General features: G+C 40.3%; 1 protein-coding gene across 2 annotated transcripts in view; it reads left to right on the forward strand.

Moving 5' to 3' along the window:
• CDIN1 (CDAN1 interacting nuclease 1) overlaps positions 1–17,500 on the forward strand; it is a 481,568-nt gene that overhangs the window by 149,311 nt on the left and 314,757 nt on the right. For both annotated transcript variants that reach the window (XM_068253904.1, XM_068253905.1), the window contains exon 6: positions 5,729–5,801. In XM_068253904.1, the coding sequence (XP_068110005.1) occupies positions 5,729–5,801 (73 nt within the window). The remainder of the gene's footprint in view (positions 1–5,728; positions 5,802–17,500) is intronic.

Consider the following 17,500-nt stretch of genomic DNA (forward strand, 5'->3'; position numbering starts at 1 on the left):
GACAGACTTGCGCAAAGTTTTGACTTACTAATGGCTTTTGATGACCGCTATGAAAACTGTCAGTCTAACCTCTTGGGAAAAGCGGAGCTTATTAAATGTGATACTTTCTTCTACAGTGAAATTGACTTATGGCAGTATAACTAAAAACGAACTGTGCTTGTTGCAAGCCGTAGGAATACTGGCACTAGCTGGTATACTGACAAGCACAATGGAGCTGTTTCTGCTTGCCCTGTGTAGGAGGTTAGCTCTATGGTCGTAGATGATGGCATAGAAATGTCAAACACATTGAGCAACTAAACAAGTTATCTGTTCACGTTCATTTCAAAGACTTCTTCCCTAGTTTCTAAATCAAGATGAAACAACGCTGTGATTACTAGCCTTGAAAAGCTTGTCAGAATATTCATTATGCAGGGATATTCAAGCAAGTCACTGTCTCTGCTCCAATACTCACAAAGGAGTCTTCAGCGACTGAAGTGTCTGTGGACCTAGATTAGATTATAGGCTGTAGTTCCAGAGCTGTTTCTTTTATGAAATGTGTGTTAATCTGTGTCTTCAGAATCTGAAGATCTTCCCACATAGGGGATGAGAATAGGATTGACTCTCCGCTACTGACTATTTCCTTGTATTTGCATTTTGGCCTCTTACTATGACGTTCCAAATTCAGCAGTGTTCTAGTGCATTTAATGCAAAAACAGGATAAATGTTTAAAGTGACACTTCAGTCGCTGATGCGATAAACAATTGGATCTGTCATCCACACTCCTAAAAATGACTTTTTTTTTTTTTTTTAAGATATCCCTTTTTTTTATTTTATAGTTAGAACCAGAGATGAAGCACCCTCATGTATTTTTCTATATATATATATATATATATATATATATATATATATATATATAATGACAGTAAACACCTACTCTGCTCTTTGTTTCCTTTTTCACTGCTCAGTCTTCTTGTTATCAGCTCTGATAAGATCTTCAGCTGAGCATTCAGTCTAGCTTTTCCCCGTAATGATTATAGCTGAGTCAGTCTTCTGTGATGTCTTTTCAAGTTCAAGCCTGCCCCTTTGTGGCTCTGCTTTCCTGCTATGTATCCTCTCTGGTTCGTCTCTGGTTCTCTTTAAACATTTACAAAGTAGATTGCCATTGAGCAAAGACAATAAAACCTTCAGTCTATTAAGTGTCCTTATGTTAAAATGCATGAACTATTGACCCTTTTCTATCTCTTCCCTGCCTTCAGACATTGCATTCTGCCAGGAAAACGTTTATGGCTGTAATTTGCTTATCAGTGAGATTTACTATATTCCTGACAAGGTACCAACAAGACAGAAGCTCATGTCACATGTTGGCTTCTATACACTTTAAGCAAATTTAGGTCACTATGTTTGAAATGCAAAAAAACTGTGAACTGCTAAAAATATATTCCCAGAAAGAAAAGTGATTGAAATTTACTGTGCATTGAATCCTACTATTGGGAAATTAATTTATATTGTTCCAAATATTGGTGGTCCTGCACACATGGCAAAGGTTTGTCCTCTATGGAAGATAAATGTAAACTTTGCTTAAAGAGACACTGAAGCGAAAAAAAATATATGATATAGTGAATTGGTTGTGTACTATCAATAATTACTAGAAGATTAGCAGCAAAGAAAATATCCTCATATTTTTATTTTCAGGTATACAGTGTTTTTTCTAACATTGCATCATTCTCTAATATGTGCAGATTACACAACACTCAGCATTCAAAATGATTCTTTCAGAGCAGTCTGTGAACTAATGACCTCTCCTCTGGCAGAGAAAAAGTAATTAGTTCACTTACAGTTGAGATAATAAAAGTCAGATAACAGCCCTCTCCACGACTTTGAAAGTCGTAGAGATTAATGGCTTTTTTGCATAGAGATAACAACTAGAGTTGCTTAACTCTTCCTGTACTGGAAACAATTAGACTGATATATCTGATCTTAATGTTTTATTTCTTAGCTGTACTACACATACAAATCATAATATCATTTTTTTTTTCGCTTCAGTGTCTCTTTAAGCAATGTTATAGCAAAATAAATTTTTTTTAAGGCCTAGCAGATCCGAGATGAAAAACTAACTATAACAAGTAACTTGTCTATATATCTTATCTAAAGTTTAGATAATCTAGCAAATCTAGCTGCAAACAGCTTTAATAGAAAATTATTATTTCTTCCTGTGATACAATGACCACAGCCATGTTGTTTGTAAACATTACACAGAGGCAGGCTTATCTGTACCTTGAGCAGTCAGCCTGTGAAAAAAACCTAATCCCCCCTCCTCCCTCCTCCCCTCTGCCTCTGAAATAAATGGCTAGTAACACCACCTCCTCCTGCCCAGACTGGGCTCCCATGAGCCCTTGCTACTGCCAAGGATCTCTGAACCTGTGGGCGTGATTTATTTAGTTTATAGGGAATTAGAGTATTAAAACAAAAAGGTATTTGGCTTGAGGAATGCCCTATAAACAATAGGACAGGAACACAATTATGCAATAAGTAAAAGTTCACCTCGGATCCACTTTAAGGCCTTAAATCCCTCCTTTCCCACCATTCAGTCTACATTAGAGGACTAGGAACATTTTGGTAAGTACTCCTAACTCAGAAGATCTCATCTCTCCACTTACTCAATTAGAGACTTTTGACTTCCCAGAATTATCTACAATCATAGCTCTTATTGGGTATAACTAATGTGAATCTGCTTGATGAAAACAAGGAAATCCAATATTTCCAAGCTTTTAAGATGCAATTTAACCTACATGAAAACCAACTATTAACGTATCATGGAATTTATATTCTGCTCTCCTATAGCAAAATAGTAATTCACAATCTTCCCACTGGCATAGTCACCCTACTCTATAGTAAATGACCTGTTAAGGGCTCCCACTCAGTGTGGTTAAAAGCTCTCCTACCAGCCCACCTTCCAGAATTCAGAAATGCTCTACAATATGGGCAAAATGCTGTTGCAGACAATTGTCCTACTTTTCAAGCTGTCTATGTGCACTTACTGCCTACGACAAGTTTACTGTGAGTTTTCGTCCTTTTAATATGCCACACTCTACTGGCCTTCACATTTATGATTGTATCTAACCGGAAATCCCCAGAATTCCCTACCTTAACAACAGTATTACCCATAATTAGGAGTAACCTCATTTTAGAATGCTGCACTAGAAATAGATCTCTAACCCCCTACGATTACTGTATCTTCCCAGGAAGACAAGATCATTGATAAACTGTTTACCTAAACCTAAAGGTGACCACTCCTGCCAATACTCTGGAAAAACACTGGCTCTCCATCCCACCCAAAATAGGCGCTCCCTAAAAGAGAATCTGTACTGTGAAAATCTTACATAAATAAAAGTACCAGCCTGCTTGTTGTCTTCTCCTAGCCCCCTCTGTGACATTTTCACTGCTCCTGCTGCTTTCTTGGTGATACAATCACTGTTTTATTCATTGTTTTTGTAAACCATGAAGATGGCCGCCAAACAGTAAATCATCAGAGCAGGTGCCTGTTTGCAGAGGCTCCTCACAAACGTGACTTCACTGCTGTAATATTTCTCCCACTTGTTGCCTTGGCTGCTTGTCTGGGCGTTGAACTGGGCTTTGAACTGGGCTTTCTGCACTCACAGCTGTTCACAAGGTCACAGACAGGCTGGCTGTGAGCAGAGACGCTGGCTGTGACTAATAAACAAAGCACAAACACAGAGCCTGCAGGGGGCGTGGGAGAGGTGTGCATAACTTCTCCCTACCACAGCACATTCCTCTCTGGGCTGACAAGGCTCAGCAAAGGAAAGAAGATTATATACAATATAGAGACAGTGCAACTAGAAAGGGCTGCAGTAAGCCAGGCCACATTAGAACAGGTATAGGAACTTATAGGATAGAAGAAATAAGGCTGAACATTTAGTTACAGAGTCTCTTTAAAGGTTTTTGCTTGACTAAGCATGTGATGCTAAGCATGTTACAAAGTCTATTTCATGATTTGATGTAGTGCAGAAATCTGTACTGTTATTGTTGTGCATTGTTTTGTCTGCAAAGCTGTTCTTTTGCTATAAGTGAGTTTATTACAAGACACTATAAACTCTTCTGGCAATAAATACACCATGGCTATTTGAGTGGTACCTACTCAGCCCTGAGTGGCCCGGCTAATCAATAGGAGCTGCCATGTTGGTGCAATAAAGTTATTACCCACATGAGGGGGGGGGGTTATAGTGTGCTAGCTTTATCAGTCAATATTCTTTGGTGTATTCCTGTGCTACGGCCGCATATTGCTCACTGTTCATGCAAGTTCAGTGTTCTCCCCAGGCTCTTTTAGCCAGGTGCTCCACCCGGCTAATTTTGTTGAGCACCCTTTGTCATCGGATCGCTTCCTCATCCTCCTCCTGTGCTATAAACAGAGTTGCACTGACCCTGCACTCCTCTGTTGCACCTACCCGGCTTTTCCATGCCACCTGGCTGGGATACATCTCTGGGGAGAACACTGACGTTATATTTCATTGCACTTTTGTATTGCTGCATTCAAAACACAGATTGGTAAGAGATCATTTCCAAGCAGCATCTGGCTTTTAAATGGTCTGCAGAAAGCCAGTCAGCAAATTAAAGGCACAATGTGCATTTAAATCTGCAGTACCGGATTATGCAAGGGCTGAACAGATTACACAATCGCATCTAAACTAGGCGACCCTCAGTTTCACATTGTAATACAATTACGTGGTAGCAGGGGTGCATCCTACCACTATTATGTGACTTCAAAGCTAACTTACTGGTCGGGTTTAAAAAGTGTTTTTTCTCACTTCTCTGATTTTCCACCACTTTTCCCACCACTGGGGAGATTACCCACGAAAACCTCCCACCACAAGCATTCAAAGCACAGCGGAAAGCTGGTTAGCAAATTATCCACTTAACACCAGATTGGCTGCGTTTAGCCGGTATGTATGCACAAACAAATGTGTGCCACTCCGCGGCACCCACGGGCATATTCCGATCATTTGCTAATGCAAAACTTGATGTCTCAGAGCAGCTAAAAAATGTGCTCTACTTACCCGGGGCTTCCTCCAGCCCCTGGCAGCCGCTATGTCCCTTGCCGCATCTCCAGTGTCCTGGGCTCCCCACCGTTTCAGAAGCTGACCTCGCCACGTCGGCCTCTACTGCACCTGTGCGAGTGTCGATGTCAATCACGCCCACGTGGTCCAGAGTGTTCTGCGCAGTTCTCCCCTAGTGGCTGCCAGAGGCTGGATGAAGCCCTGGGTAAGTACAGCTCATTTTTTTTAGCTGCTCGGATGTTTCTTGTAAAAGTGCAAAAACAGGATGTTTTAAAATGTCCATTTTGCATTAACTAGTTAAAGGCACAACAATGTGCATTCAAATGTGCAGAACCAGATTATGCAAGGGCTGAACAGATTACACTACCTCCTCTAAACTAAGTGGAGACCCTTCAGTTTCACATAATACAAGTTTTGTATTGCTGCAGGCTTGTGCTTAAATTCCAATAAAAACTTTGGGAAGGTTTAAAAAAAAAGAGAGAGAGAAAGAGCCTAGTTGTACTGGATCACCATGACTCAACTGAGGAGTCATCTTGCTACAAAGCTAAAATTTGCATTATAAAATGTGTAGTTTGTGAGTTCCTAGGCCTTTTGATGTAAAATCTAATTACATTTGTAGCACAAGTAGTAAAGTTTGCTGTGTCACCATATGACTGATTTGATGCTTTTTTTTGTAGGTGAATTTTTCTCCTGCACTTATTGCCCGCTCTGTTTTGGAGAGATTCCTTCAAGATCAAGATGAGCTACCACGTATGTTGTTTATTTACTATTACGACTAGCTTCCAAACGAAACCTCATTGAGGCTTAAACTGTATAGAAATGCAATGCATATTTTACTGTGCCCTATCGCAAGGGGGATACATATAACATCACCATAACAAAGGCTGAGCAATTAAGGTAATGACATAGCAGACGGAATGTGAAAATTATGTACAAAAACACAGAAGATGAAGTAGCAGAGGTACGTTATTGGTTATGCATAGTGTTATTTATTTTGATTAAAAGAATATTCTCACTCCTTCATGTACTTTTTGGGTCATTAGATTGAAATTCTATCTTATGAAGCACATATTTGTGTTATACTGATGCTATAAATCTACCTTAACTTTAGCACCATTTTTCTCAAAAGCTAATCTGAATTTACAAAGGGATGGAAACAAACAGAGAGGTGGTGTTACGTGCACCCCACATCTCTGTCAAGCTCCAGTGGATCCTAGTTAATGCATGCTTTCCTGGGTAGTGGTGATGCAGGGACCACCCCCAGGAGACCAGGGTTAGAATTTCGGCTCTTCTTGTTTAGTAAGCCAGCACCTATTCAGTAAGGAGTCGGATTACACAGGGGAAGGGAGGGGGTCATGATCTCTAAAATCCTTGATTTCCTCCCAAAAAGAGCTCACCAAAGGATGCTTTAAATAAACAGTAGAAAAATGTCGATCTGTGATGGCTAGTGTCCAAGTATGTGTTGTATGAAAGTCCAGGAGTCCAATGGTGCAGTATTGTTAGACAAAGCGAGCTAAATGTATTCACGTGTGTAGGTAATACTCTCAACTGTGGTTTGCAAAAACGTATAACCACCGTCAGGCTGTGGGAAAAAAAAAACATCCCTGCTCAGCATCCCAGGTCTGTTGGTGCAGATGCTGGTTGGTTACTCTCCTGGAAAAGTTCTGAGGACTCTAGGTTTTTACATAGTTACATAGTTACGTAGTTATTTGGGTTGAAAAAAGATATGCGTCCATCAAGTTCAACCAGAAAATAAAGTACAACACCAGCCTGCTCCCTCACATATCCCTGTTGATCCAGAGGAAGGGAAAAAACCCTTACAAGGCATGGTCCAATTAGCCCCAAAAGTATTACCTAGTAATTATAACCACGGATGTCTTTCAACGCAAGGAAAACATCTAAGCCCCTTTAAATGCAGATATAGAATTTGCCATAACTACTTCCTGTGGCAATGCATTCCACGTCTTATTCACTAAATAAATGGCTAAAACGTTTTTCCTCCATGCGCAGATCATGTCCCCTAGTCCTTTGTAAAAGACTAGGGACAAAAAGCTCATCCGCCAAGCTTTTATATTGCCCTCTAAAATATGTATACATGCTAATTAGATCCCCTGTAAGGTGTCTTTTCTCCCGACGAAATATACCCAGTTTACCTAACCTTTCTTGGTAAGTGAGATCTTCCATCCCTCATATCAATTTAGTTGCTCGTCTCTGCACCTGCTCTAAGGCTAATTTCACACCAGGACGTTGCGTTAGAGGGGGCGTTAAGGTCTTATAACGTCCCCCTAACTCAACGCCTGGTGGTGCTGGATCTGGACGTCAGAGTGAGCCGCGTTGTGCAGCTCACTCTGGCGTCAGTGATGCCGTGATGCGCACTCTTGTGCGCATGTGGCATCACGTGGTCCCGCCGGCCAATCGCCGCACAGAGCGGCTGCTCCAGGAAGTAAACACTGCACGTCATAACGTGCAGTGCATATTAATTAGCCATGTGCCTGGCCGCTCTCCGCTCCTCCCCAACATTACTGAGCATGTGCAAGCAGTCTAACGCGGCTCAGCCGCGTCCAAAGTACTGCATGCAGTACGTTGCCTTGTGACGCAGCGTTACAATGTAACGCAACGTCCGCACTGTGAACAGCCCCATTGATTTTTCATTACTGTGCGGTGGGCTGCGTTACAGGCTGCTCTAACGTGCGCCTGTAACGTCCCACTGTGAAACCAGCCTAAAACTGTAATATCTTTCCTGTACTGTGGTGCGCAGAACTGAATTCCATAGTCCAGATGTGGCCTTTCTAGAGTGTAACGGGCAATATTATGCCAGCATCTTGAGTTTTTGTTTCCCTTTTAATGCATCCCAAAATTTTATTAGCTTTAACAGCAGCGGCTTGGCATTGAATACGATTATTTAACTTGCCGATGAGTACTCCTAAGTCCTTCTACAAGCTTGATGTCCCCCATCTGTATCCCGTTTATTTTGTATGGTGCTAGACCATTGGTAAGACCAAAATGCATGACTTTACATTGTTCAACATTAAATTTCATCTGCCATTTATGTGCCCATATGGCCAGCATATCCAGATTCTGTTGCATATGTCCTCGTTACTAGATACCCCTTAGAGTATTACATTAACCTCCCTGACGGTAATCCCGAGCTTTGCTTAATAGGAGGCTTAATAGAAGAGAATGGAGTCAGCTGGGAGATTTTACATACCTCCCAGGTGAGCCAGACCTTGGTAGGCCTTCTATTTCCTGTCCTTGGAGGCTCTTAGTCACTCTGGTGAGATCACAGTCATTAATCTCACCAAAGTGTTACAGCGCCACCCGGTGGATGGAGGTAAAATAGCAGCGCTGGAGCTCAGGAAGGTGAGTGAGAGCAGGGGCTGCTACTGGCTTCTTGGCAGCGTGATTGTTTCCTGATTTTAGGGTCTGAAATGTTCAGAAAAGACCCTAAAATCTGGAAATAATCATACCGCCAGGGAGGTTAAAAACACTGGTGGAGGCACCCTGGACTATATATAATGAGAAGAGTAACGTCTTACCTTCTCAGAAGAACAAACCATAAAGTAATGGAAAAGATATATTTATTCATGCACGTTAGACAACGCGTTTCACGGGTCCTAGCTCGCTTCACTCTTTAACATGGGCGCCTAAAAAGGTGTCCATGTTGTAGACCAAATTGTTGCAGTCACTTGTTAGTGGCCTGAGAAAGTGCTCTAGGACCTGGAAAACACGTCTAATGTGCATGAATAAACATATATTTTCCATTACTTATGGTTTGTTCTTCTGAGAAGGTAGGATGCTACACTTCTCATTTTATATAGTACAAGGAGCCTCCCCCAGGGTCTTTAACTTTAAATAAACAGACAGAGTAAGGTGTGGAAAGTGTTGTTTTTTTTTTTTTTTTCTGTTACTGACGTTCAGGTTCAATTAAGGACCTTCAAAACATTTCTTTTGAGGTGTGCATAGTCTCTAGGCTTTTTTTTTTTGCCAGTTTTACTTTATCTAGTAAGTTAATAATATTGAACAGCACTGGACTAAACAGGGCTTACAACATTCAGACAAATTACTCTAATTAGCATCTTAATTGGGCTGATAAAAGCTGGGACCTAATTATTTTCAGGTCTGTGATTGCTCATTGCATTATCTTCCACACCAATGACATGATGGAAAAATGACTCTGATATTGTATATCTTTCGATAAAGCCCCAAACGCATGCTGTTGGCAAACTTTGTTTATAAAAAAAAAAAAAAAAAAAAGGGAGAAATGGATTGATGCAAAAATAGGGCTAAATAATTTTCATTTCTGTCACTTAACAGTATGGATGAATTTGAGGAGAGGACCATCATCAGATGAAGATTACGTATATGCATTAGTTTGTTGCCTTTATAGTTTGTTGCCTGTATGTCTGCAACAATATCTGGACCTTCGCTCTGGTTTAGAGATATTAAAGGGAGTTGGAATAGCCAATTAAAGACTCTTGTATGTATTGCTAGGTACAAGATTAGTAGGTGTCACATAGTTCCCCCAACATTTTTAGTTAAATAGATATATTTATACATTACCGGTATCTACGTCCAACACAAAAATTTGTTTTGGTGACCGAATTATTAGCAAGGGAGGAAAAAAAAAAGATTTTTGTAATAATAACTTAAACAATAACAATAATAATAATCCTAACATTTGTAAAGTGATTTCCTCCTATTGGACTAAGCGCTTGAGATCTGTAGCCACTAAAAGCAAGCTCAGTAAGCAGTAGCAGTGTTAGAGAGTCTTGACCAATGATTCCTTACTAAATTGGTTTACTCAAGGGCATAACTACAAGTCATTCCCCCCCCCCCCCCAAGCAAAACTTTCATTGGGCCGCCCATTTTCACACCCTTTCCCTTGCCTACCCCTGGCGGCCCATCTTGCAAGGTTCAAAAACAAGTGTAGACATCATAATCTTCAAATCCATAGCAAGTGTACTCACAAACAACTGATCCGAAGGATGGACCCCATTATCAGATAGAGTCAAGTAGTAGTTGGGGCCACCTTACAGATCTAGGGCCCCCTGCTTCCCTGTGGCTACGCCCCTAGGCTCACTGCATAGGAAGTGCCAAGATGCAAACCCGGGTCTCCAGTGTCAGAGGCGGTCCCCTTATCCAGCCACCAAAACAACATGAGTGATGTTTTTATTTAATGCAGTTGCCTGTCAGTAAAACATTTTCTTGTGTTCTATCACAGACACAAGTTGCATTTGACTAAAGCAATAATACTATTGACTACAAGTGCTCACAGTGGACACAAGGGAGAAACACAATGGTAGCTCCTGACTACCAAAGAGAACACAGTACTTGCATGGTCTTTCTTAGTCTAGCTGTCCACTCTATATGAGGGGACATTTATGGAGTCACTTAGAAAAGCCCATTTATAAAGATGTGTTAAAAGAAGCAAAGCAGTCACCCTGGAATTCGGTCTTGGTGTTGTATATCAGATGGTATGAGGGTATAGTAAAAGTAAAGTATACCTACAATATTGCAACCATTTGTTGCAAACTGGACACATAAAAACATTCGATTTGCATCTCTTAGCAGCAAGCAGGATGCTACTGCCTCCACCATGTATGCGCACACGCTGGTGACTAACTGATCTGTGATTTGTGAATGGGAACATGTGCACCCTGAGCCAATCCAGCATTAGAATAAGAAGTGATCATTGACAATAACCAGTAACAATGATCAATCTTAGAAATGTCATCTATGCCTTAGATTGCGGTCGGTCAGTTATCTGATGTGACAGGAGTTGGGAGAGAGACTGAGATTGTATTGTGGTAGGCCTTTTTTGCTCATTTTTTGATTAAACTTTAAACCCCTTACTTGTGCAATTAACCCCTTATCCTCCCCCTCCTTAGACAAGTGGCTCTTTCCTGTCTTACTGTTAGTACTTTTCTGTACTTTTCCTTTTCTCTACTCTTATTTCTGTATTTCTATCTATATTCTTCTATTCTTTCTTTTTATAATTTCCTAAAAAAAACAAAACCCTAACTTCATTTTTCAAACCAATTTATATGTGCATCAATTTCTTGCCAGTATCCCTTCTATTATTTTTCTGGAAAATAGTAGCCCACCTACATACAAGAGCTCAAAATGTTCCTAGGCCTAAAACTGAACATGGGCATAACCCAAAACTAGACATGCACATTTATTGGTCAAAGGACCTATTACATATCACACCCCTCTATCCAGCCACAATGAGCAGGCTGCGCTTTGAAGCTCTTTTAAAATGTCTGCACTTTTCTGGTATTGGCTTAATTGTACTTAGAGATGACCCTGCCCATGACAAACTTTTTAAGCTGAGGCCCCTACTTACCTTCCTCACTACAAAATTTAGTGACATGTATATCCCAGAGTGAGCTATTGCATTGGACAAAACCCTACTATGTGAGAGTGGCAGTGGGTACGTATGCACTTTTAAGATTTATGAAGGTAAATATAGCCTTTTAGAGTCAGCTGGGTGCCCACAACATATATGCCTACCAATGGGAAAATAAAATTGTGCTGGAATATTCTGCCCAGACTGGCGCTTGTGGTACAGTGAGGATAAATCGTATAGGCCTCCCACCACAGATGGTTAACAAACAATCATAGTCTCAGACGTAGAAAGCTCCTTGAAATAAAATACAGAGACAAACGGGACGTCTTGATTTGAACATCCATTCAAAATGAGGCACAACCTTCCTTTCACAACTTTACGAGAGCAGACCAAGAAGCCAGTGGCAATTGTGGAGTATAAGAAGATGGGTGCGGTGGATCTTGCAAATCAGATGCTGGCTCCTTATTTGCTGGCGAAAAAAAGGAGGGCTTGGTACGAAAAAAGTTTCCTTTTACTTGTTACAGATGGCAATGCACAGTGCCTTTGTGCTGTTTAACCTCCTTAGCGGTATGCCCGACACTGTGACGAGCATAACGCTCTGTGGCCCCAGGAGTCCCCCTTAAATAAATAAATGTCCCAAATGTGTGTAAATCCTTTAGCTAGCACTAGGCTAGCTAGAAAGAGTGTCACACACCCCTGGATCCCCTGGATCCCCCGCGATCCCCCCGTTTATACATTACACCCCCTGGATCCAGCGAGCACGCAGCCTCCCAGCACAGCTCCGGTCTCTCTATGGGGAGGATCGGCGATGACGTCATCTGCGATCCTCCTCGTAGTGAAGACCGGAGCTGTCCGGGGAGGCTGCGCCGATCGCTGGATCCAGGCTGGGTAACGTATAAACGGGGGAGCGGCAGCGATCAAAGGGTGCCGGAGACTTCTTCTAGCTAGCCTAGTGCTAGCTAGAGGATTTACACAAATTTGGGACATTTATTAAAAAATCGGGCAAAAAGTAACGCGTAACGTTCAGGAGGTTAAAAAGACAAGCCACACGGGCACCTACCTACACTCTCGAGAGTAAGTGATAAAGTCTCTGATAAACCAGACTGCCCGAATTACTGATGCGTTTGACCCAATGTAACTTGATGATACTGTCTGACATTGATCCCCTCCCCCAACGACGATAAACAGAATCCACAAAAAAAGATGCTGAGTGTGTGCCATAAATAAGAGGCAGAAGGACAGCAGATATTACTGCCCAAAGTGTCCCTCACAGCCATGACATATCACACATTCAGCGTGTTATTTTTTTAAGGTAATCCGAAGTGATCATAAACTTATGATATCATTATTCGTATGTGTAGTACAGCTTAGAAATACAACATTAGTAGCACAGATATAAGTCTCTAATTGTTTCCAGTACAGGAAGAGTTAAGAAACTTCAAATGTTATCCATGCAAAAGAGCTTCTTTGAGCTTTCCAACCCAACCTTTTTCGGTTACTGTGCTGTTTTCTGGAGCACTTATACATCAAAGAAACAGTCAGAGACTTAGAGATTTAGATAAAATTTATGGTGCCCACAATTTTTTTCATTTTTTTTCGATTAGATAGTTTAGTTCGAATATTCCGATAGATCAAATATAAAGATTATTCTTGTCCGATTGGATTTTTTATTGAAAAAAACAGGATAATGGTTTTTTTCTTGATTGAATAAAAAGATTCTCTTTGACTTTTATTCAATTTGATCATTTTGGTTGAAGAAATGGGAAAATCGAACATTGTATGTGCACCATCAGAGTCAGAGAGTTAGCTAAGATTTTTACTGCAGGAAAGTTGAAAGTGTCATTAGCTCTGCTTGTTTTATAGTTTAAAATACATAGTGTGGCGTGTAATTGCAAATAATACAGAATTATACATACAATGTTACAAATGTGTGTGTGTGTGTGTGTATATATATATATATATATATATATATATATATATATATATATATATATATATATATATATATATATACAGTGATGTGAAAAACTATGTGCCCCCTTCCTGATTTCTTATTCTTTTGCATGTTTGTCACACTTAAATGTTTCTGCTCATCAAAAACCATTAACTATTAGTCAAAGATAACATAATTGAACACAAAATGCAGTTTTAAATGATGGTTTTTATTATTTAGTTAGAAAAAAAACTCCAAATCTACATGGGCCTGTGTGAAAAAGTGATTGTTCCCCTTGTTAAACAATAACTTAACTGTGGTTTATCACATCTGAGTTTAATTTCTGTAGTCACCCCCAGGCCTGATTACTGCCACACCTGTTTCAATCAAGAAATCACTTAAATAGGAGCTATCTGACACAGAGAAGTAGACCAAAAGCACCTCAAAAGCTAGACATCATGCCAAGATCCAAAGAAATTCAGGAACAAATGAGAACAAAAGTAATTGAGATCTATCAGTCTGGTAAAGGTTATAAAGCCATTTCTAAAGCTTTGGGACTCCAGCGAACCACAGTGAGAGCCATTATCCACAAATGGCAAAAAACATGGAACAGTGATAAACCTTCCCAGGAGTGGCTGGCCGACCAAAATTACCCCAAGAGCGCAGAGAAAACTCATCCGAGAGGCCACAAAAGACCCCAGGACAACATCTAAAGAACTGCAGGCCTCACTTGCCTCAATTAAGGTCAGTGTTCACGACTCCACCATAAGAAAGAGACTGGGCAAAAACGGCCTGCATGGCAGATATCCAAGGCGCAAACCACTTTTAAGCAAAAAAAACATTAAGGCTCGTCTCAATTTTGCTAAAAAAACATCTCAATGATTGCCAAGACTTTTGGGAAAATACCTTGTGGACCGACGAGACAAAAGTTGAACTTTTTGGAAGGTGCGTGTCTCATTACATCTGGCGTAGAAGTAACACAGCATTTCAGCAAAAGAACATCATACCAACAGTAAAATATGGTGGTGGTAGTGTCATGGTCTGGGGTTGTTTTGCTGCTTCAGGACCTGGAAGGCTTGCTGTGATAGATGTAACCATGAATTCTACTGTCTACCAAAAAATCCTGAAGGAGAATGTCCGGCCATCTATTCATCAACTCAAGCTGAAGCGATCTTGGGTGCTGCAGCAGGACAATGACCCAAAAGACACCAGCAAATCCACCTCTGAATTGCTGAAGAAAAACAAAATGAAGACTTTGGAGTGGCCTAGTCAAAGTCCTGACCTGAATCCTATTGAGATGTTGTGGCATGACCTTAAAAAGGCGGTTCATGCTAGAAAACCCTCAAATAAAGCGGAATTACAATAATTCTGCAAAGATCAGTGGGTAAAAATTCCTCCAGAGCGCTGTAAAAGACTCGTTGCAAGTTATCGCAAACGCTTGATTGCAGTTATTGCTGCTAAGGGTGGCCCAACCAGTTATTAGGTTCAGGGGGCAATTTCTTTTTCACACAGGGCCATGTAGGTTTTGAGTTTTTTTTCTCACTAAATAATAAAAACCATCATTTAAAACTGCATTTTGTCTTCAATTATGTTATCTTTGACTAATAGTTAACGGTTTTTGATGAGCAGAAACATTTAAGTGTGACAAACATGCAAAAGAATAAGAAATCAGGAAGGGGGGCAAATAGTTTTTCACATCACTGTATGTATGTATATATATATATAATATATGTATACACACACGGGTTGGACAAAATAATGGAAACACCTTGAAAATCAACAAAATATATTTTAATATGGTGTAGGTCCACCTTCTGCGGCAATTACAGCCTCAATTCTCTGAGGTATTGATTCATACAAATTGTGACTTGTTTCCAAAGGAATTTTAGCCCATTCTTCAGTTAAAACAACCTCCAGTTCTTTTAGAGACGATGGTGGCGGAAATTAACTTCTTACTTGAATCTCTAATAACGACCATAAATGCTCAATAATGTTGAGGTCTGGGGATTGTGGTGGCCAGATGGGATGCTCAACTTAATTAGAATGTTCCTCGTGCCATTCTTTAACAATTCTAGCTATATGGATTGGGGCAGTATCATCTTGAAAGATGGCATTCCCCTCTGGAAACAGTTCTTAAACCATAGGATGAACTTGGTCACCCAAATTCCTAAATAGTCTCGGCTGTTAATTCTTCCATGAAGGGAAATCATTGGCCCGGTGGAGTTCCAAGAAAAAGCACCACAGATCATCACAGAACCCCCGCTATATTTTACAGTTGGGAGAAGGCAGTCTGGATGAAATGTTTCTCCAAACGTACGCTCGGCCAGAGGTCAGAAATAAGGTAAACGATGATTCGTCAAAGAAAATCACATTTTTCCACTGCTCGAGGGACCAATTCTGGTGGTTTCTACACCACTCTAAACGCTTTGAAACATTTGTCTATGAGAGCAGAGGTTTTCTAATTGCAGTTCTTCCGTGGAATTCAGATTTGTACAGCTCCCGACGAGCAGTTTTTGTGGAAACTGGGTTCTGTAGGTAGATAACAGAGGCGCCAGAAAGAGTACAACGCTCTAAAAAGTACTAAAATGGGGGGTAAAGGATGACTTACCTCCCCATTAAGGACACAATGGTGCTAGCTATAAACTATTTATTGTTACTCCAACAATCTTTGCCACCTGGGTTCTGTAGGTGTTCATTCAGCTCTGCAGTGATTTTAGGAGCCGTGGTCTTGCGAGCCTTTCTAACAATTCGATTTAGAGTCTGACGGTCTCTCTCAGACAACTTCGACTTTCGGCCACAACTGTGCTTTGCTGAGGACGTTTTTCCTTCACTTTCAAAGGCAGTCAGTACTTTTGAGGCAGTACCTCTTAAAAATGCCAAGCATTCGGGCAGTTTCTGTTACAGTAGCGCCTGCCATCCGAGCACCAACAATTTGGCCTTTTTGAAAGTCTAAGAGATCTGCCATTTTTATAAATTATAACCAACTTTTGTTTAAATATCTGTAAAAAAATATTTTAATTAAACATAGAAAATAACAAAAATTAATAAATAAAAAAAATTAACATGTCAAGTTTTGATTGCTTAAAACATGTTCAAAGATTATGATGACAAAATGTTTTATATATATATATATATATATATATATATATATATATATATATATATATATATATATATGTGTGTGTATATATATATATATATATATATATATATATATATATATATATATATATATATATATATATATATATACACAAATAAAAATGCAGACCTCAAACTTAAAAAAATAAATTCCAGTAATACCTTTCATGACTGTACATGTTATATTGTAAGCTTTTGAAACATTACGTTTCTTCTTCAGACATTATGCAGAACTAGAGCAGAACTGTACCAGTTCTCTGTATCATTCAAATGTGCATTAAAAAACTTCAGATGGGTCTGTGTTCATGTGATGTCTGGAGCTGGTTGGGGGGGACCTTGCAGGTTCTGCAAGGTCTGAGTCCTTCACAGCGTGGTGTGTTACCAATTGATATTTGAGTGACTATGGTACCAGCTGCCCTGAGATAATTGAGAAGTACCCCGTGTGCAGTTCTGGGCTGTTTCGTCCACGAGGTGAGATCTTGCAAGAATCCCCAGACCAATGGAGTTTGAACATTTATTTTGTGTTTCTTCCCTTTGTGAATTATCGCACCCACTGTTGTCACCTTCTCACAAAGCTGCTTGGCAATTTTCTAGTGTCTCTGTCCAGCCTTGAGCAGGTCTAAAGTATTTTCCCTGACATCCTTGAACAGCTCTCTGCTCTTGGCCTTGGTTGATAGTTTGGAATCTAATTGACTGAATGTGGACAGGTGTCTTTTTATGCAAGTCTTGTTGCAAGCTTGGATAAGGAGCACTGCCTTACAGAGGGTGCTCCTAATCTCAGCTCGTTACCTCCATATAGTGAAGCCTCTTGGGAGTCTGAAATCTTGCTGGTTGATAAGAGATCAAATATTTTTTTTAGTAGGTAAAAAGGCTTATTAACTTCCCTGGTGGTGTGATTATTTCCAGACTTTATGGTCTAAAAGTGGTGCAATTTTTTAGCATGCTTTTGAACCCTAAAGTCAGGAAATAATCACACCACAGGAGATCTGAGGCAGCCCAGCATTTACTCACCTCCCTGGGATCCAG

This window comes from Hyperolius riggenbachi, chromosome 9 (genome assembly GCF_040937935.1).
Source record: "Hyperolius riggenbachi isolate aHypRig1 chromosome 9, aHypRig1.pri, whole genome shotgun sequence".
Lineage (NCBI taxonomy): Eukaryota > Metazoa > Chordata > Amphibia > Anura > Hyperoliidae > Hyperolius > Hyperolius riggenbachi.